The following is a 20,725-nucleotide window of genomic DNA, read 5'->3' as shown; positions in this document are numbered from 1 at the left end:
CCAACTTTGTAAAATCTCAATTTTCCTTCTAACCAATTACTCTTTCATTATTTCACAATTTTTCATTTTTCATCGTCAATTAGTGCATCAATTCATGCACATGTTCACGTCAATGTCGATCTCCACCTCTCCAAAGTGAATAACATTAAAAACCATCAGATAATAGTGAAAAATATTTATTACAACAGAGTTAATCGACTCACCATAAAAAATTGAATAACAATATTTCGTTCCCTTCAATAATTCCCAAAATGTTTGAGTCTGTACAAATAAGCATTATTCTTATTATTCGAAATGCCCAGATATCCACTGTTAGGTGAGAAATCAATGTCCAGAGGATTATGCATAACCGTCTGAAAGGTAGGAAAATTCGAGAAGACGTGCAACGAAGGTAGATGGATCATCCTGAAGGCATTCTCCTTGAACTGAGAGGCCATAGCCAGGATTTCAGACGTTGGATTGAACTTCAGGGATGTAATGGGGGTCACCAGGTTCAGGACGATCTTCAGGGGCTGTGGGAACCTGCTCCCCATGACTGTCTTCGTGTCGTAGATGTTGACGACCCCCTGTTTACTGCCAGTCGCCAGGAACTGCCCACTGGGGGAAACTGCAACTGCACCTGAGGCGAGACAACCGTCGTCCACTGCTCGATGGGTGCATCTCCTGGTGTTCACGTCCCAGATGTAGATTTCTTCACTCTCACCGTGGGTTATGAGGTTTTTACTGTCTGGGGTGAAGGCCATCGTGCAACATTTCTTGTTCATTCTCACTGTTGTTATTGATTCCTTGGTGAGACCATTGAGCAGGTGAATCTCTCCGGTTCTTCCGGCTACTGCAATTAGTTTTCCGTCTGGAGAGACTTCAAAATTCTGGAAAAAAGGATTTTTTAATTTTATTCTTTGGTGGAACATTTTTTAGTCAGAATATGGTTGAGTGAAACTCAAAAATAAGAATTCGATAATTAAATCTGTGTAACCAGAAAAGTCAATTTATTGAACACGTCAATTATTCGTTCGTAATCTTGAAGTGATTGACAAAAAAAAATTTGGCTAGCTATTTTTTCCAAAATAGAATTAAAATGATGTTTCAGTGACAAATTTGATGATTTAAAATCTCTCAATCCATGTGATTCAATTTTATTGATTAATTCAATATTTTTTAATCCGAAAACCCTAACAATTACCCTATTGCAATGAATGTGTGCTTCCCAACAATAATTTATTCACTTATACCTTAAATTTATTTGAGGTGTAAATAAATTTAAGGAATAAAGTGATTCAATTAATTAATTAAATAAATTTAAGGTATTTAAAGCAATTTAGGTATTTATTTCAGTTTTCTTTCGTTAATTAATAAATTAATTTATCAATTTATTTTTCCAATTTTTTATTTAGTTATTTAAATACCTTGGCATTAGTCACATTATGTGGCAGCTGTGCCTTGTACGTCTTCCCACTCATCAGATCGTAAATCTGGCAGTAGTTCCTGTACCTAGTACCCAGGATAATCTCAGTTCCATCCTTCAAAAACCTGGCGCAATTCACCGGGAATTTATCGAACTTGATGCTCTGCAGCTTCTTGTTCTCCTTCCCATCAATTTGGAATAAGGAGACAACCCCAGACAGGCCAGTGGCGAAGGCGACAGTCGACGTCGGATGAAACCTCAAGTTTGTGACGAAGGGGCCCTCATTCTGCGTCTCGTTGTTGATATTCCTCAGTGCTTTGATCTCAATCAGCCCCTTCGCCAACTTCTTCGTCTTCACCGGAGCCAAATGATTACTGTGTTTCAGTATTTCGTGTTCGGAGTCCGAGTCCTCCTCCTCGTGGGTCTTTATCTCCGCCCATTTTGGAGTGCCAACTAGTTTCGTGAATTTATTCTGAAGATATTCTTTCAGATGCGTCTCAGGGCGGTGCTTCACGTGCAATCGGGGATTCGTAACGTCGTTCAATCTGAAATGATGCACAGAAGTGATTTGATTTATTTATTCGACTCACCAAATTAATTTAATCATAGAATTCTTTTTATTGAATTAATTTTATGGATCACATTTATTTATTTATTTTTAAAGGCTTTATTTTGAGTGAATGAATCAATCATTTCGGATAATTCGGAATTCCATTGAAATAAAGAAAAATAATACATTTAGGGGAAGTCGGGGTAAAATGGACACTTTTACGTTTTTTTTTAAATTAGTGACGGGTTGAAATGTTGATGAAATTTAATCTTTTTTTTTTTCAATACAAAGAACAATTCTTTCCCTTTGTGATGAGCCTAAACTGAGCTCTATTGATACATTTGTTTCTGAGTTATGAATAATTTTTAAAAAGTCTTAAAGGTCCATTTTACCCTACCTTCCCCTATTGAATAATTTAGGAACTTATCACAATAACAGTGGGGAGACACTTTCGTCGTACAAATTCATATGTTAATTTTGATAATAGTATTGGAATGAATGTATAAGTTTCTTAATTTCACATAAAAAATTGTATCTATTGTTAAATAAATATAAAAATCTGAAATAAAGAGTTTTGCTTCACTCAATTCCGTAATTTTCCTGGTTTTATTTCATTTCAATTATCAATCTAGTTGTTTATAAACAAAACATTGTTGGAAAAATCTCAATATCTCTAGAATTGAATTGAATTTCAGATAAACAAGTTTTGTTGAATATAAAAAAAACTCATCCTTTCACAAAAAAAATTCTCTAATAGAAAAGAAATGTTAATAATTACGTGTAAGTCTTGTCATCAGGATCCACCCAGGCAGCCCCACTCTCCTCCGCTCCGCCATCAGATTCAGCCCCAGAACCCTCTGCAACATCTCCATCAGATTCATCTCCAGATGTCCCTGATTCCCCTCCAGACCTCTCCGATTCCTCCCCAGACAGCTCCCCCAACTTTTCTCCCTCAGACTCCTCATCGCCGACCTCACCAACATCCCACCGCTGCTCATCCTCCCCCAGCAGCTTCTCAATGACATCCTGCCCATCTCCAAAGACAACCCTCTCTAACCTGCAAAAGTCCCCCAGTCAAAACCTCATATCGAACCCCCAAAACCTCATTAAAAAAAATATCCCCTCACCTGGCCTCCTCTTCAGAATCATACAGCAGCTTCTGCCTCTTGACCGGCGGCCCCGACATCATCAACCCTCAAAAACCTCACAATCCCCCCAAAATCATGAGCATCAACCGAAATCAACAAAACTTCACGTGTCTCCTTCCTCCATTCTCTAAACGTGCCTTTGCGTGCCTTCAAAAAGCGAAAAAAAATCCAGAAAAAAAGAGAGGGGGGTCGTTTGTACACATTCCCAGATGGACACGTTCTAGGGAAAATGGCGTCAGTATGGGAGACAGTGGAACCGGTGGAACAGATGGTAAATCTCTAGGGATTCTAGGGATGGACGATATTTGTCGATTAATCGAAGACATCGGTTTCATGTCCAAACATCGATGTTTTTTACTCGATGTTCCCAACGGCCGATTAATCGATTCTTTTTTTCAAACATCGATGTTTTTGAGCCAGCTAACAAAATTTTTAATTTTTTTATCGAATAATAATATTGACTGATTGAGATTAAAAAAAGTAATAATTTATCCGCATTCAGCAGTAACTATTTTCTACAGTATATGCGTTATAAATGACAAGTAAAAACTCCAGTCGTCTATTGCTTTTTCAATTTTTTTCAAAATTTTTAAAATTAAAAAAATTATTTTTCCTGTGATGAGAAAAAGATCGATTTTTTAATGATCGATGTTTTTTTCAGCAAAATCGATACATAACATCAATGTTTTTGGAAAGTATCGATTATTCGATAATCAATACTTTTTAAAACATCCCCCCTCCGATAAATCTCTAGCAACCATTGCCAACCTCTAGTTACAAGACTTGAAATACACTAGAATGCAACTGTTCCCCCGTGCGGAACCCACCCCCTGCAGGGACTTTTGCCCCCCTGAAGTCCCTAGCGCACCCCTGGAACATGTCGCCGCATCTTTTATTGAGGTTATGAATAGTTGAAATAGCGGGAAACGCGTTCTCCCACCTCCGGGGCCGAAGCTTGTGCTGTGCAATCCGACGATCTCCACCTCAATCCTCACAATTGAATGATTCAAGTATCCCCGAGCCCCTGAAAAATCCTCCAGACCGCGAAGTATATCGATCAAATTAACTCGTCCCTCCATTTCCCCACCGCAATAGCCGAAATAAATCCGAGTCCCAGGAGTGGGAAACGTCTGTGGAGTCGCATACGCCTGAGCTCTAACCGAAAAATTCCAGTTGTTGAATCAGTGATCGAACGAGCGAATTAACACCGAGGCATTTTCAAGTTCGGATTATGATCGAAAGAAGCTGGAGTGATGACGCGATCTGTTGTGCGAGAGCCTGATCAGGATAATCAGTCGGACGTACCCGTGCAGAGGGGCTCCGTTCCAGGGGACACGGGCAAACTTGCTAAAAACATGGATTCTGGTATCAATGGCATCACCACGAGGTACGGGAGGGCTGTTAAAATGGTTCATTCTGGGGACGATCAGGCGAACAAGGTGAGTTTATTTGGGTTAGCGGGGGGCGAGGGCGGGGGATGTGGGGGTTCATTTGTTTGGGGATTGGAAATAAGTGAAANAAACCTCACAATCCCCCCAAAATCATGAGCATCAACCGAAATCAACAAAACTTCACGTGTCTCCTTCCTCCATTCTCTAAACGTGCCTTTGCGTGCCTTCAAAAAGCGAAAAAAAATCCAGAAAAAAAGAGAGGGGGGTCGTTTGTACACATTCCCAGATGGACACGTTCTAGGGAAAATGGCGTCAGTATGGGAGACAGTGGAACCGGTGGAACAGATGGTAAATCTCTAGGGATTCTAGGGATGGACGATATTTGTCGATTAATCGAAGACATCGGTTTCATGTCCAAACATCGATGTTTTTTACTCGATGTTCCCAACGGCCGATTAATCGATTCTTTTTTTCAAACATCGATGTTTTTGAGCCAGCTAACAAAATTTTTAATTTTTTTATCGAATAATAATATTGACTGATTGAGATTAAAAAAAGTAATAATTTATCCGCATTCAGCAGTAACTATTTTCTACAGTATATGCGTTATAAATGACAAGTAAAAACTCCAGTCGTCTATTGCTTTTTCAATTTTTTTCAAAATTTTTAAAATTAAAAAAATTATTTTTCCTGTGATGAGAAAAAGATCGATTTTTTAATGATCGATGTTTTTTTCAGCAAAATCGATACATAACATCAATGTTTTTGGAAAGTATCGATTATTCGATAATCAATACTTTTTAAAACATCCCCCCTCCGATAAATCTCTAGCAACCATTGCCAACCTCTAGTTACAAGACTTGAAATACACTAGAATGCAACTGTTCCCCCGTGCGGAACCCACCCCCTGCAGGGACTTTTGCCCCCCTGAAGTCCCTAGCGCACCCCTGGAACATGTCGCCGCATCTTTTATTGAGGTTATGAATAGTTGAAATAGCGGGAAACGCGTTCTCCCACCTCCGGGGCCGAAGCTTGTGCTGTGCAATCCGACGATCTCCACCTCAATCCTCACAATTGAATGATTCAAGTATCCCCGAGCCCCTGAAAAATCCTCCAGACCGCGAAGTATATCGATCAAATTAACTCGTCCCTCCATTTCCCCACCGCAATAGCCGAAATAAATCCGAGTCCCAGGAGTGGGAAACGTCTGTGGAGTCGCATACGCCTGAGCTCTAACCGAAAAATTCCAGTTGTTGAATCAGTGATCGAACGAGCGAATTAACACCGAGGCATTTTCAAGTTCGGATTATGATCGAAAGAAGCTGGAGTGATGACGCGATCTGTTGTGCGAGAGCCTGATCAGGATAATCAGTCGGACGTACCCGTGCAGAGGGGCTCCGTTCCAGGGGACACGGGCAAACTTGCTAAAAACATGGATTCTGGTATCAATGGCATCACCACGAGGTACGGGAGGGCTGTTAAAATGGTTCATTCTGGGGACGATCAGGCGAACAAGGTGAGTTTATTTGGGTTAGCGGGGGGCGAGGGCGGGGGATGTGGGGGTTCATTTGTTTGGGGATTGGAAATAAGTGAAAACGTGGGGGAGAGTTGTTTTTATTGGTGGAGGGGTTTATTTTTGTGGGGATCGGGCTGTTGAGACCATTTTGGAGGGAGTTTGGCTGCGATGTTTTTTTCTGACGGTGGACATGATGATTTTGAGAACGGGAGAGGATTCCATGATTTTTTCGGAGGTATTTTGCATTTTTTTCAGTTTTTATTGTTTGAGGATTTTTTTCTGGGGATTTGTTGGAGAGTTATAGAGTTGTTAGGGATGATTTCAACGGAATTTAGCTGCAATATTTTTTTTATTGTTGAGAAGAGATTTAGATGACGAGAATCATGATTTTAGAAACAAGAAAATTCTCAGATTTTTTAAACCATTTTATTTCTCATTTTTTTTATGAATATCATTTATTTAGTCATTCATTTAATGTCATGCTCTCTGTTTAGGTCTCTTAAACCCTAAAAAAATTCAACGAAAAAAAAAGAAAAAAATGTTTGATTTCATTCCGTCGATTTCTACTTATTGACGATTGAAAGGATTTCATTCTACCCTCTTGTCCCCTAGATTAGATCAGGTGTTCAGATGTTCGGGATGATTTCCCCCCAAGAACGACCACCAATTCTGATTGAATAAATATTGAGAGGAATTCTGTTTTGCAGTCATCGAAAACGCCGAAGGCACCTCAGGTGGCAGCTCCAGCAGCTCCAGCCGTAGTTAATACCCAACGATCGGAAAATGGCGCGACTCCAGAGACTCTCAGAGCGGGGAAAATAAAAAGCGAAGGTCCAGAGAAAAATACGAATGTGATTAAGCGGGAGCCCCTCCCAGAGACACCAGAGTCAGAGACTCCAGATTCCAAAGAGTATATTCTAGGGACCTTGAATGTCAATTCAAGAGACGATGAGAAGTCCTCGGAAAATGTCCGATGGGTTGTGGGAGAATTAGCATGGGCACATGTCAGTAATTATCCGTACTGGCCGTGCATCGTTACCGAGGATCCCATTGATAAAACCCACTTGAAACAAAAACGTGAGTTTTTCAGAAAGTATTTGCAATGATTTAAAAATAATGATTTCATCATAGGAGTTCTTCGGGACTCGAACGTACTAATTCACTGGGTTCGAGGCTCCTGTTGCACTCGATATCATAAAAATAATGAAGACAATTACTCATTCATGACGATAATCAGTGATTTTATTCATTGGGTTGAACTATTGGATTTTTAGTGCCTGTCTTTGGATTTATTTTTTAATGTCTTATGGCTCTTCAATTCTTAAATATTTAGGGGGGTAAAGAGAGATCAACTCAACTCGTTTCATCACCCCACAACTGAAATGCTGCTAGATAAATGTTAAAACTGAAGTCTGTTTCGAATTAATGCACCTTATTTTATCACTTCATTACTGATTCGACTACTCGATTTTTAGAAAATAACTGGAAATTTAGAGGAAATAATGAAATTAGTGTAAGATTTTTTTTGTAGCTCTCATTTTACTCGTTAAAAAAATCATGAAATTTCCCCTATTTTTTTAGATTCAGAGATATTTATAAAAAATTTCAGTATTTATTCACCTCTAAAAATTATCTTCTTGAAAAACTCATTCTATTTCTTTTGACCCTAGCCTTCGGCCAAAGAATAATAAAAATGGTCCACACACCTAGTGAAAATTCCTCTGCCAGGAATTTCTTGCATTCTAAAATGTTTAGAAACTCAAGTTTGTTCAAAAAATTGTTAATTCAACTTCTTCTTTTGAATTCATAACTCTAAATTCAAGGAAGACAATGAAATTTTCATGAGAAACATTTTTGCAGCTTTCATTTCACTCTTTACAGAACTTCCAGAATGTTCTTTCGATTTAAAGATATCCATCAAGAATTGCACTAGTTATTTACCATTAATACTTACCTTTGACCCTAACGGGTTGATTATTATATTCCCCCAGAATTTAATAATCAAATTATTCAAAAACTCATTCAATTTCCCAAAATAATGAGAATGGTCCACATACCCAATGAAAATTTCCCTGCCAGGAATTTCTTGCATTCTAAAATATTTAGAATCTTCAGTTTGTTCAAAAAATTGTTAATTCTCAACTTCTTCGTTTGAATTCATAATGAAAATGAAATTTGAGAGATTTCTTTTTCACTATGAATTCTGAATGTCTTTCTTGAATTTAAATTTTTCATTCATATGAAAAATTTAAATTCAAGAAAGACAGTGAAATTTTCATGAAAAACATTTTTGTAGCGTTCAACATTTTTGTAACATTCAACTCTCAGAAAAAATCCCCATGAAAAAAAAACTAATTTAATTGTCTCCGCCCGCAGCCTTCGGCCAGAGGATAATAAAAATGGTCCACGTAACGTATTTCGGTGACAACGGCCGCCATAATTGGGTGAACGAGAACTCCTTAATGAAATTCGAGGGTCTGAAGCACTTCAACGATCTCGCAACGGAGCTGCTGAAAGGCAGAAAAAAGTGCACAAAATTCTACTCCGGCTTCGTAGTAAAAACCGTAATAAAACACAAATGGGACATAGCAGTGTCGGAAGCCGAGGTTCTCCTCCCAATGACGATCACCGAGAGATTCAAAGCGATAGCGCCGAAGCGAAAACGTGGACGTCCCCGACTATCCCAGGAGTCAGCAGCCAAACGCCCCCGCCTGGACGAATCCCTAATCCGAAAGAGCATAGACGATGACTTGGAGACGATAAAATCACGAACGAAATCCTTCGAGGACCCAAATTTGACGACCGAGACTCCCCCGACCCCTCCATCAAGCATCAAAGACTCGAGTGACGAGTCATCGACAGTGAGAAAACACAAGAGACGAAGGAGAACGAAAGCAGAGACCAACGAGGACTTTGAGAACTACTACAATCTCCACAAAGACAACAAGGGCTACGTGCCTGGTGGCAGTCAGGAGGAGATCAGACAGTACTTGAGGACAATGTGGGACGGGATGAGTGCATATTTACGTAGTAAATACAAGGCGACCCCCAATGGTCTCCACTCGAAGGAGAAATCCTCGAGCCCTGAGGAGGAGCCAGCCCCTGAGGAGTCCACCCCGAGGACTCGCAAGTCCAAAGGCTCCAAGGAGCAGGGCAAAGAGCAGGCCAAGGAGCTGAGCAAGGACCCCAAGGAGAAGTTGGACATCACCCTGGACCCAGTGAAACGTCCGAAGCTGATGAATCTCTTCAAGGGGGTGAAGGCAGAACGAGTCTGTCAGATCTGCGAGAAGACAGGGAATTTGACTCGCTGCAAGGGCCCTTGTTACTCATATTTCCACCTGAAGTGCGTCAAGCCTGGTGAGTCGGAGTCTGAGGGTGAGGCTGAGGACGACACGGCCGACAGTGAGTCGACAGGCAGTGGAGAGCCCCAGAAAAAATCCAAGGATGATAAGGATGATGTTGATGAGGAGAATTTCAAGTGTATTGATTGTCTCTCTGGGGTTGCTCCAGCTTGTTTTGTTTGCAATGAGAGGGAGGACGAGAGGATCAGGTGCTCAGTGGCCACATGTGGCAGGCACTATCACTCCAAGTGTCTCAAGATGTGGCCACAGTCACACTGGCATGGGGGACGACTCACCTGTCCCTATCACATGTGCCATACGTGCATATCGGATAATCCACAGAATCATCACACGAGAATTCCTAATGACAAGCTGGCCAGGTGTGTCAGGTGTCCTTCTGCTTATCATGCTAGTGTTCAGTGTCTACCGGCTGGGTCGCAGATACTTACCAGCACGCAGGTCATTTGTCCTAAGCATTATGTCGCTCCTCATCCTCCGTTGAATGCTGCCTGGTGCTTTCTCTGCACTAGGGGGGGCTCACTCATCTGTTGCGATACTTGTCCCACGTCGTTTCATCCAGAGTGTCTGGGGATTGATGCGCCTGATGGGGCTTTCATCTGTGAAGACTGCGAAACAGGTGGGTTTAGAATGAAAATCCAGTTTTTTTAGTATTCTTGTTTTGTAGAGACTTCAGGGGAATTTTTCAATGTTTTCGGAATTTTTTTTACATGAAATTCATTTTTTAATAATTGGCAAGATCACATGTTGATGAGGCCATTTATAATGAGAGATTTCAGGAGAAAATGAGTAGAGATATTTTTTTATTTTGAGATTTTCAATCACATTTTTTCATTCAATGAGAATTTTTTTTGATGATTCATGCACAGTGTCATTAAAATTATATTTTGTCGAGAATTCCTGTTTTTTAAAAATTATCTTCTTAATGTAAATAAAATCTAAGTAATAAAAATGAATTATTCAAAAAAATGAGAAACAAGTTATTCAATTAATTCCTCATATTAAAATTATTGAAACCCCTACAAACGGAAATTTTTTTCTCAAAAATCCTTGGATAATTAAAACTTCTCCCCTCAATCGCCCTCTGATCCGCTCACTCTTCGCTTCCCCAACAGGTAGACTCCCGCTCTACGGTGAAGTAGTCTGGGTGAAGCTCGGGAACTACCGATGGTGGCCATCTCGCATATGCTACCCCCAGGAGATTCCCTCGAACCTCGCAGCAGTCTCCCACAGTCCCGGTGAGTTCTGCGTCATGTTCCTGGGGACGAAGAACTACTACTGGGTGCACCGAGGTCGCGTCTTCCTCTACCAAGAAGGCGACACCTGCGCGCGAAACAGTATGGGTCGAAAAACAGTGGACGACGCCTACAAACAGGCAGTGGTAGAGGCCAACGAGCTCCACCAGCAAGTGAAGAACGAGAGAGTAGCTGCTAAAGAGGACGAATCCAAGAACCTGAAGCCCCCTCCCTACGTGAAAATTCGTGTCAACAAGCCAGTTGGCAACGTAAAACCAATGGAGATGGAGGTGGACGTTGCCTGTGAGTGTGACGCCAAGTGGGAGCACCCCTGCTCCCCAGACAGTGACTGCCTCAACCGAATTCTCTCGATCGAGTGCAATCCAACAATCTGTCCAGCAGGCTCCAAATGCAATAATCAGTCCTTCGTGAGAAGGAAGTATCCCCTGATGGAGCCATTCCACACTGCTGGTCGTGGATGGGGTCTTAAGACCCTGGAGGCGATAAAAGCTGGACAATTTGTCGTCGAATACGTTGGAGAAGTGATCGATGAGGCTGAGTACAAGAGAAGGTTGCACAGAAAAAAGGAATTGAGAAATGAGAACTACTACTTCCTGACGATCGACAACTACAGGACAATTGACGCTGAGCCCAAGGGGAACCTCAGTAGATTCATGAATCACTCGTGTCAGCCCAATTGCGAGACCCAGAAGTGGACAGTCAATGGGGACACGAGGATTGGGCTGTTTGCCCTGAAGGACATCGAGCAGGGAGAGGAGCTCACCTTCAACTACAATCTTGCCACTGAGGGGGAGACGAAGAAGCCCTGTCTCTGTGGTGCCTCCAATTGCTCTGGGTACATTGGGCTCAAGGCGCAGAAGCCCCAGCTGAGTCCAGCTGATCAAGTCGTTCAGGAGCCCAAGGTCGAGCCTGAGAAGGTGAAGAAACAGAGGAGATCCAAGAAGATTTACAAGTGCTGGACATGTGGGGATGTTGTGGCTGGGGATAAGTTCATCGAGTGTGGAATGAAGTCTTGCCCCAAGAGGTATCACGCCAAGTGTGTGAAGAAGGGACAGGTGGGGAGGTTTAGGTGTCCCTGGCATCACTGCGTCGACTGCGAGAAGAGGACTTCACTCAGGTGTTTGTTATGCAGCGCTGCTTATTGTCAGAATCACCTCGAGGGGAAGATGATTGAGTGGAAGGACAAGAATGGGTATCTTTGTAAGGTCCATGAGAATTCTATGGGGGAGAGTGGGAGGGAGAGCCTGGGGGAGGCTCAGGGGGAGAGTGAAACGCCGGATGATAATTCAGAGGTTAATTCTGGGGAGGCTGAAGGCGCTGCAGGGAATCCTGGAACACCTGGGGACACGACGGATGTGTTGAGTGAAGAAACTCCTGAAGGATCTCCTGTGAAAGAGGGTGAGAAAGAGGCTGAGAAGGAGGCTGAGGGTACTCCGGGGGAAGCTGAGGATCCTCCTGAGAAAAATGGGGAAGATCCTGGTGATAAAGGATGTGGAGAGCCAGAGGGGGATGCGAGTCCTGTAGAAAATAGTAAAGATAAACCAGGGGATGATGCCAGTGGTCCCCAGGTTGTGGAGGTCGGAGAGGATGGAGGCAGTGGGGATACGGTTGAGAAGGAGCAGGAGGGTCAGGGGGTTGAGGTCAAGGAGGAGGAGAAGGCGGAGAAGGAGGAGGTGAAGGAGAGGGAGGAGGTGAAGGAGACGGAGGAGGTGAAGGAGAAGGAGGAGGTGATGGAGAAGGAGGAGGTGAAGGAGAGAGAGGAGGTGAAGGAGAAGGAGGAGGTGAAGGAGAGGGAGGAGGTGAAGGAGAAGGAAGAGGATGACGTCATGGAGGTGGAGGATGACCCCACGGATGAGGTGGTATCGATACCTGAGACGAAGGTTGACTCTGATGAGGACTTTGACACAGCCTCGTTATTGGCTGACTCTGATGGCTCAATTAATGAGGAGGATGTCATTCCCCCTAGGGTTTCCATTATTCAGGTAAACAAAAAAATATTAATGAACAGTCTCTCGTTTTATGCATAAATAATGAAGAGAGATTAAATGATGATTTTTGTGCAGATCGACTTGAGTGATGAAGACGATATCAAGCATGAGCATGAGATCGATATAACACCAGAGGACGAAGATATCGATGGAACGGATGTAAACGAAGAGGACATTGTGCCAGTTTCCGTGAAGAGAAGGAAGACGTTGAGAAATCACCAGACACATCGAATAATCGGTGGAGTGGTGCCATCCTGAATAAACTGCCCTGAACGTAATTCATAAGGTATCAATAAAATAATTTCTCAGTCGAAATCATGATGTACTGTTGATGATCAATAATTAATAGCTAGATTTATTCGTATTTTTGCCTGAATTTTTGCCCAAAATGAATTATTTTCGTTGATCCACGATTTCGACGTCAATTTGATGTACATACCTCTTATTTATACATTATGATTGAATATGTTGTCGATTATTTTAAGGTTTATGCATAATTTAGTTATTATTCAATTGATGAAACTGTGAATTTTAGGGTCTAAGGGACAAATCAGTCTCGAGGCGATTAATAAGACAACTTTTTTTATACCAATTAGTATTATTGTAGTGGTTTTAGTCAGTTAATGTAGTAGGGAAAACGAAATCGATTTTCAATACACAATTTTGGAGAATAAAAGAATTTTATCTTAAAATTATAATTTCGGAAGATATTTTTTAAAAACCTCCTCTACTTGTTCAATAAAAAGTATGTTTATCTTTCAAATGAGTGATTTATTGTATAATATTATGTACACGAGTGTAATTAAAAATTTAATTAATAATACATTATAAGCTTCATTAATAAATAATTAAGAAATTAATGCATCAATCACAATAATTCTGCACTCACAGAATCACAATAAAATCCTTCGAAAAATCGGATAATACATTTTGTACGAGAACGGAGTAGTTTAATACTAATAAACAAAAAATGAACAGATACAATCAACTTGATTGTTATGGACTACAGGAATTGTAGTAAACACGAGTACCCTAAGGTTTATATAAATATATATAATATATTTTACAGCCGTCTTACAGATCTCGAAATTCTTTGAATTCTTATGTTCATTTTTGGAAGTCCAGAGGGATTTTTCAGGTTGATATCAAATTTACAATTGGGGGGAATATTTTGCGCGATTTTCATTCGTCTAATGATATTTTCCCTTCATTCATTCGATATCTGGTCTCAATTCTTGATTTTTTAGAGCAAATTGGATCGATTAACGAATTCAGAGAGATTTTTTAAAATTATTTCTGCATTTCTTGGCATTATTTTTGGATTAGTTAATGCTAAATAATCTCAATAGCTTTTCCCTTTCATTTCTCAACCACTGGAGGAAGTGTCACTTTGAAAGGTCGAATGAAATAAAAATTTTTTCATTGCGATGAAGACAACAAATTGTATTATGACGTCATAATGTCTATTTTTATGAGAAGATATTTGTCACATTTTGCATTTGAAAAATCTATTAGTTTTTAGCCGATTCTGCTGAAGAATTTCGCAGTTTTACTCTGCGTTTTTTAATGAAAAATCCCTAATGGAAACTATCTTATTGAAAAAATCGATATAATTTCATTTTTTTGTGCAACTTTTTTTTCTATCGAGGCATTTTCAATATACAAGAATTCCTCGACAGAATTTTCTGCATTTTTCCCTCAATTTCTCCTCTTTTTTCATTAAAAAACAATGAAATAAGAAATAGGAACTTCGAACCGACGAATTCCTACAGAAAATATTTCAATAGAATAAGCTGAACAGAAAGATCAAATTATATAGATTTTCCCTACACAATATTTTCCATTGAATAATTTTTCGCACATGAAATCCCCTGAACGAATTCTTTCCACTGAACTCCATCATCAGACGAATGATCTCCAAAAAAGTCACCCCTCAGCAGTTATCCCTGCCATAATTCTGATACAACCTCGGACTCTCGTGAGCGTCAGGGCTCCTATCAGTGGAGACAGTCACCTCCGAGTTGGAGGGGGAGATAGTCTCCTCCCCTATGCAATTCCCATACTTCTTCCTCAACACTGGAGCGACAAAGTTCTGGCCAGTCGACAGATCCCTCTTCGGGGGTTGAACCTTGGGTTTAGAGGCAGGCAGAGTGGCTCCAGTGACGAGTCCCAGGACACTAGCAGCGAGACCACTCAACTGCAGGGCAGCGAGTGGAGACAATCCCCTCCTGACGAGTCCCAGGGCCAGCAAAGTCGTCTGAGCAATTATGGGGGCAGCCCCAGCAGCTCCAGCAGCTGCACTAGCCAGTTGTCCCCCTCCCACACTGGGTCCATACGCAAAGCACAAGTTGTGTCGATCTACCACGTGCTTCACAAGCATGTAAATAAGGGCAAAAGGTGTGATGAGGGGACAACTCACACTGTAGACTGTCGTCATTGTGAACACAAGAAGCACCCAGGCGTAGTGAGCCCCCAGGGGGAACTCCCAGAGTACTGCCTTCCTCACGTGAACCCTCTCAGCTCGACTCCTAGCGATGCACAATCTGAAAGGGAACATTTTACGATGAGGCTATTTAATTCTAGACATGTGCCGAGAAATTTCATTGAAAACATAATGCATTTGTTAGAGATGTGCCACAGAATATTCCACTGTATAAATCAGGTATTTATCGACTCAGCATCGTATTAAAACACGAGACCGTTTTCTAAGACGATTTGAGGCGAGTGTGCCACGGTTTTTGTTAAAAACCGAGAACACACTGGACTCGGGGGTTTATTGTCGACTGAGTTAATTTTCAGGTCACTTTTTAAATTATTTATTCTTTTGTATCAAAGTAAACCGTTTCAGTTAGGAAATTAATAAACCAAAGTATCTTAAATTCCTGAGATTCAGGCCATAATACTCGACCATTCTACTGTACATTACAGAGAATTCTGTTGTTATTTCCCCCCTGCACCGGGGCTATGTATTCTATATGCAGAAATAAATAATAATAATCTTGTTTCATTTTCATGCACATTATGTGCTATACGTTATGAGTCCCATTATCGGCTGACGCTGTCGTAGTGGTGGTTCCCGTCACGTGGGACGGGAATTGATGGGATGTGATTAGTAAGTTTTTTTTTTTTCGTACTCTGAAATAAAAAAAGAATTAATAAATAGAAATGACGAATCACCAACCTAAAAGTGTACAAAGCCAGTTCGGAGAATCGAACGAGCTCCAGGGCGCAGCCCAGTAGTGAAGCTGTGATTACATAGTTGACGAAGAATGCCCCCTGATCAGCCAGGAAGACACACTCCCATCGGCTGGTCTGATTCCACAGGCCAGCCTTGAAATCAAGGATTGCTTGGGCACTGGTCAGCCCAAGGCTCGGTAAAATCAACACCATCAGGAGGAGCAGCATCAGGGTCTTCCTGAGGACAGCCCTGTTCAATCCACTCCTCGTCCAGTGTCTCACCATGGCCTCGCACCTCCCCACGAGGGCTGGCATGAGGGCAGCAATGCTGACGAGTAAAACTGTTGGGAGGAAGGAGGAGAGGACTGGACTGAGGCTCATGAGCTTCGGGAAGATTGGGATTTTATTGAGAATGGAGACTATGTAGACTGGGGTTGTCAGGAAGAAGAGAGTTATCCCGAGGGCGAAATTGATGAGGACTGCGTTGAGGTACCAGCAGGGCCTGGGGATGCAGAGGTTCTCCCAGAAGATGTCGGAGGGGGCCGGGGCGTAGTCCACGATCCACTTGATGGCAGGGGCTGAGCGGAGGGATCTGCGCATGGTTCTCGCAGCCCCCGGGGTCCCCAGGGTCACGAACGCCACGCCGAGGGGTTGAGAGAGGGCCACTTTGCGCTCCTCCTCGACGAGGGCTGTCAAGCGAATTTCTTCGGTTGTGTAGAACTCTAGGGCGTCGACGGTTTTGCAGCAACAGCCGATTATCTGGAATCAGGGGTCGGCAATAATAAAATTTGTTTGGAACTCGATTTCTAGTTTTTTTAGAAACAGCAACAATACAAGTGTTCAATGGAGATTAATCTATAGAAGAAAATCAATAGACACTCGATTTTCTGTACAACTTATTCTACTGAGATATTCTCCACAAAAATCTGTCATTTCGATTTTTTCAAGACGGATTGTTCGATTTTTTAATGAAACAAGAGAAAAATAGAGTGGAAAAAACTTGAGAAATTCATGTAGAGGCATTTCTATAGAAAATGTATCAATGGCAGTTCAATAGAAATTCAACAGAGTTTTCTAAATTCTTTCGTTTATTTTTCAAATGAAAAGAGAAGAAAAATTGAGTGAAAAAACTTGAGAATTTCATGTCGAGGAATTTCTATAGAAAATGTATTAATAAAAAAGTTATACAGAACGATCGAATTCTACTGATTTTTCCATAAAATAGAATAGTTAAAAAAAATAGTTTTTATAACAGCAAATAGTTTTAAGAAATAGTTTTTAATAACTTTTATTGTTTTTATAGTTTGTGTTGGGCATTTTGTATCGAAAAACGCGCAGTGAAGCTGCAGAATTCTTCAATAGAATCTCTCAAAGAACGAATTTAAAAATTGATGCCCAATCGGTACAGAAAAATAAAAATCTTTTTCATCTTTTTCTATGAAAATGGTATAATATTCCAATTTTTTTTTCTATTAAATTTTTTCACACGTTCAAGAATTTCAAAAAATGTCCGACCTGTCCACAGGGGTAGGGATATAGGTTCAAGGGCTCTTTCTTCTTGTTATAACTCTCGCAATAGAGTCTCGCCTGCTCCGCGCAGTCTCTCTCAGCATTTAAGGCCGAAAGTCTGCGAATGTCATGAGCCAACGTGACGTTCTCCACACTCAGCGTGGGGAATGCCTCCTGGAAGTACCTAGTGAGGCCCTCCACGTTGCACTGGTGCTTGGGTATTCCACTGATGAGGAGAGTTCTAGCTGCCAGTTCCCCCGAGGGACGAGCGTCTCGCACCTGCTTTATGAAGCGTCGCATTACGTAGCTGCCGATGGGCAGGTACGACAGGACGATTATCGTGTGCATCCAGATCCAGGAGGACGTGGGGTCGAGATTCGAGAGGGTCGTGTGACTGAACGTCTCGTTGGAGTCTCGCATTGTGCCGGAGTAGTTTATTGGAAGTGCCACGCAGAGGGAGACGACTGTCATCATGGCTGTGAGGATTATCATGTGACGCTGGAAGGAGATGTACAGGAGGCCATCGGGACCTGCACGACGGAAGAGCTCCTTGTCACTGCAAGTGAATGTGAAAAATTTTTTTGTCATTCAGGGAATTAATACAATTCCCTGAATTCATTCAGGGAATTGAAACGATTCTTGGAGGCATTGCTCAATAGTGAAGATATGAATTAATTAGGGAATGATAATAATAATAGCTAATTAATTTGTAATTAGGGAATTTTTGCATATTTGTGAATTGTGAAATTATGTAGGAAATTGGGGTATTCACGCACAAGAAAATATCCAGTAAATTCGGGTTCACATTGATTAAGGTTCAAATATATTCATCAAAATTTTAAAATAGTAAAATATTTGATAATGTAAATTTTCGATTGTGTGAATAATACTAAATTTCATAGGCGATTTTCGATTAATCAAATAATCGTTAATGTTCCTAATTAAATTATTGATTGATAAAGTAATTCGGAATTTGAATCTTTAAATTGATGATTACTTCAATAATTAAATATTTAAGAGTGATATTAACGAATCAACTGCTTCAAAATTTAACGGTAATTATAATTTATGAATATGGCTATCCCTGTTGAAATTTCTGTTAGTTCCTGGCCGATTCTATTGAAAAATTCTCCAGCTTTACTTCCCACTAGTTTAACAGAAAAATTAGTAGAATTCCATCTTTCTCTACAACTTTTTTTATTGTCACAATTTCTAGAAGAATTTTTCGACTTGAAATTTCCATATTTTTTCATTCCATTTTTCTCCCATTTTCATTGAAGGGATCAAACAAAAAACTTGGGAAATTGCAAAGAAAAATCAAATTTTATTGAATATTATAAATCGAGAATTCCTAAAATTCAATAAAATTTCTAGCGAATTCTTGATTTTTCAATGAAATTTTTTCATACGTGATTCGGGAGAAATGTCAATTTTTTTTTCAAAAAAATGTAAATATAAACAACTTGTATTATTTTATTGTAACGTTTTACCACTTCCCCAGCGATTTCATTCATCAATATTTTTAAAACACCTCATCATCTCTATTACTCACGTGACTCTAAACGCCGTAACAATCCACGAGAAGCAGCCCCTGTCAATCTGTGATAATTGTGTATTAATCGACGCCTCTACAGCCGTCACATCGGTCTCAATGCCATCATTATCTCCATAAAACAGTTCCATCCATCTGTTATCAGTTTTATGGAGAAGAGCGAGTCTTCCATAGTTCCATGCTTTCTTCCTGAGCAATCCGAACAGTATCACTAAACTCTGAAGAGAAAATTTCCACTCATCAATTCGGAAATAAAAAATTCTTGAAATTTCAATTTAAAGATCTGGGGATTTTTCATAACGACTAGTTTACAGGAATTTTTTAGACATTATTATTGACAAATTATTTTTTTCTAAGAAATTAAATTAGAATTTTATTGAAATTCTATCAAATATCCTCTTTATTTTTGTAATGATTTTCACAGAAAATTATGCGCCCTTTGTGTGCATTTTTCACTAGATTTAAGGATAAGAACTCAATAAATTTCAATTAAAAAAAAATGCTGAGAATTATTGGGCATGAATTCTCGTTTTCATTCCAGGATTCAGCAATAAAATCTCAAGAGAATAATTCCCCTGGAAGAATAAAAAAGAACGTAATTCTTTTCTCACAAAAATTCTTCCCAAAAAATCGAAAAAAAAAATAGAATAATTCAAACAGTGAAAAAAAATAAAACTCTAACAGCTCCAACCGAATTCCTTGGAAGAATCCCTAGGTTGTTTTATCAAAATTTTTCACAAGTAATTACCCAAACCATTCAACTTCAAATTAACCTGTAATTCACAACCTTGAGAATTGATTTCCAGCAATTACTCAAATCCCCGGAAATTTCAGACAGTGTATAGAGATCATGAAGGCCATAATCGTACCAAAAAACCTATCAAATTGAGAAGTAGATTCGCTGGGATGCCAGCGTAAACATCAGGTATGATAGTCACATTGTGCCTGGGTACAGTGATGCATGTAGCTGATGAAGGTGGCTCGTAATAACTACCGCTACAACAATAAACACCCCGTGAATAAATAAAAAAAATCAGCAACGGATTTCACTGTGAGTCATGATTGCCCCACAGTAGTGAAAGTTATTTTGATATTTCCAAAGCAGTAATGACGAATAACTGATGATTAACGAACGATATCACGATTACTCACTTGTTGAAATCCTCCCAAGGCATTTTGCAGTAATTCAATTGTTAATTTATACAACGTCACTGCACGACGACAGCATGCTATGTAAAAACATGCGTCAACTTGACATATTGTTCAAGAGACTTATTCTCTACGTCTTTATTGTTAGCTTTTTGCAACACTACTCACACCAGTCTATATTCCCCCAAATATTTCATCTAACCTAATTTGACAGACATTTCTAGAGGCACTGGGCGTGCGCACAACGCAAAGTGCTTGGCGGAGGGGGGAGACAGTTCAAATAAAGAGGATCGTAAAGAGGAGTGACACGTGTATAAAAAATTGAATTGAATATGTAGCACACTCGGTAGATAATTCTATTTGTTTTTGTATGGGGAAATGAATAATTCGGTTTCTGATGATGATTAGTTTATCGATACGGGAAGTTATCTTTTTTTTTTATACTGGAGCTATTGTAGAACACGCACGAAAAATTTCACACAACAATTGAGTGATTTTGATAGATAGTTATAGTGGATTCCTATTGAACTTTTGAGAATTCTTTATTTTTCGGACGATTCTGTTGAAGAATTCGGCAGCTTTATTGCGTTTTTTTCATTGAAAATGTATATAATAAAATGTATTTTTTTTTCTCTTCATAAAAAAAAACAAATGAAATAAATTGGAAAACTTCAGCCTACAAATTTCAATGGAAATTATTTCAATAGAATAAGTTGTGCAGAAAA

The 20,725-nt window shown here is 40.1% G+C and overlaps 3 protein-coding genes across 4 annotated transcripts; 1 reads left to right on the top strand and 2 right to left on the bottom strand.

Annotated features, from left to right (window-relative positions):
- Positions 1-160: 160 nt before the first annotated feature.
- Positions 161-4,773, bottom strand: LOC107043613 (U3 small nucleolar RNA-associated protein 18 homolog). Of its 2 annotated transcripts, XM_015265185.1 has the most exons (5): positions 4,627-4,773; positions 3,083-3,158; positions 2,734-3,012; positions 1,407-1,950; positions 161-869 (listed from the first exon to the last, which is right to left on the bottom strand). In XM_015265185.1, the coding sequence occupies exons 2-5, from the start codon at positions 3,142-3,144 to the stop codon at positions 237-239; spliced, it is 1,518 nt and encodes a 505-aa protein (XP_015120671.1). In that variant the 5' UTR covers positions 3,145-3,158; positions 4,627-4,773; the 3' UTR covers positions 161-236. The 2 variants fall into 2 exon arrangements, with proteins under 2 accessions (XP_015120671.1, XP_015120662.1); XM_015265176.1 differs by lacking the exon at positions 4,627-4,773 and having other exon boundaries at positions 3,083-3,305.
- Positions 4,774-5,496: 723 nt separating this feature from the next.
- LOC107043118 (histone-lysine N-methyltransferase NSD2) lies at positions 5,497-13,311 on the top strand. Its single transcript, XM_015264441.1, has 5 exons — positions 5,497-6,010; positions 6,718-7,087; positions 8,387-9,988; positions 10,485-12,607; positions 12,689-13,311. The coding sequence occupies exons 1-5, from the start codon at positions 5,825-5,827 to the stop codon at positions 12,869-12,871; spliced, it is 4,464 nt and encodes a 1,487-aa protein (XP_015119927.1). The 5' UTR covers positions 5,497-5,824; the 3' UTR covers positions 12,872-13,311.
- Positions 13,312-13,363: 52 nt separating this feature from the next.
- LOC107043125 (CSC1-like protein 2) lies at positions 13,364-20,189 on the bottom strand. Its single transcript, XM_015264453.1, has 6 exons — positions 20,004-20,189; positions 19,721-19,847; positions 18,852-19,069; positions 17,306-17,855; positions 15,795-16,549; positions 13,364-15,156 (listed from the first exon to the last, which is right to left on the bottom strand). Exons 1-6 carry the CDS (start codon positions 20,024-20,026, stop codon positions 14,547-14,549), a joined length of 2,283 nt encoding a protein of 760 aa, XP_015119939.1. The 5' UTR covers positions 20,027-20,189; the 3' UTR covers positions 13,364-14,546.
- Positions 20,190-20,725: the final 536 nt, after the last annotated feature.

This window comes from Diachasma alloeum, unplaced genomic scaffold (genome assembly GCF_001412515.2).
Source record: "Diachasma alloeum isolate Michigan unplaced genomic scaffold, Dall2.0 Dall_scaffold_00179, whole genome shotgun sequence".
Classification (NCBI taxonomy): domain Eukaryota; kingdom Metazoa; phylum Arthropoda; class Insecta; order Hymenoptera; family Braconidae; genus Diachasma; species Diachasma alloeum.
The sequence above is the reverse complement of the archived record's forward strand: the minus strand, read 5'-3'. Positions and strand labels throughout refer to the sequence as shown.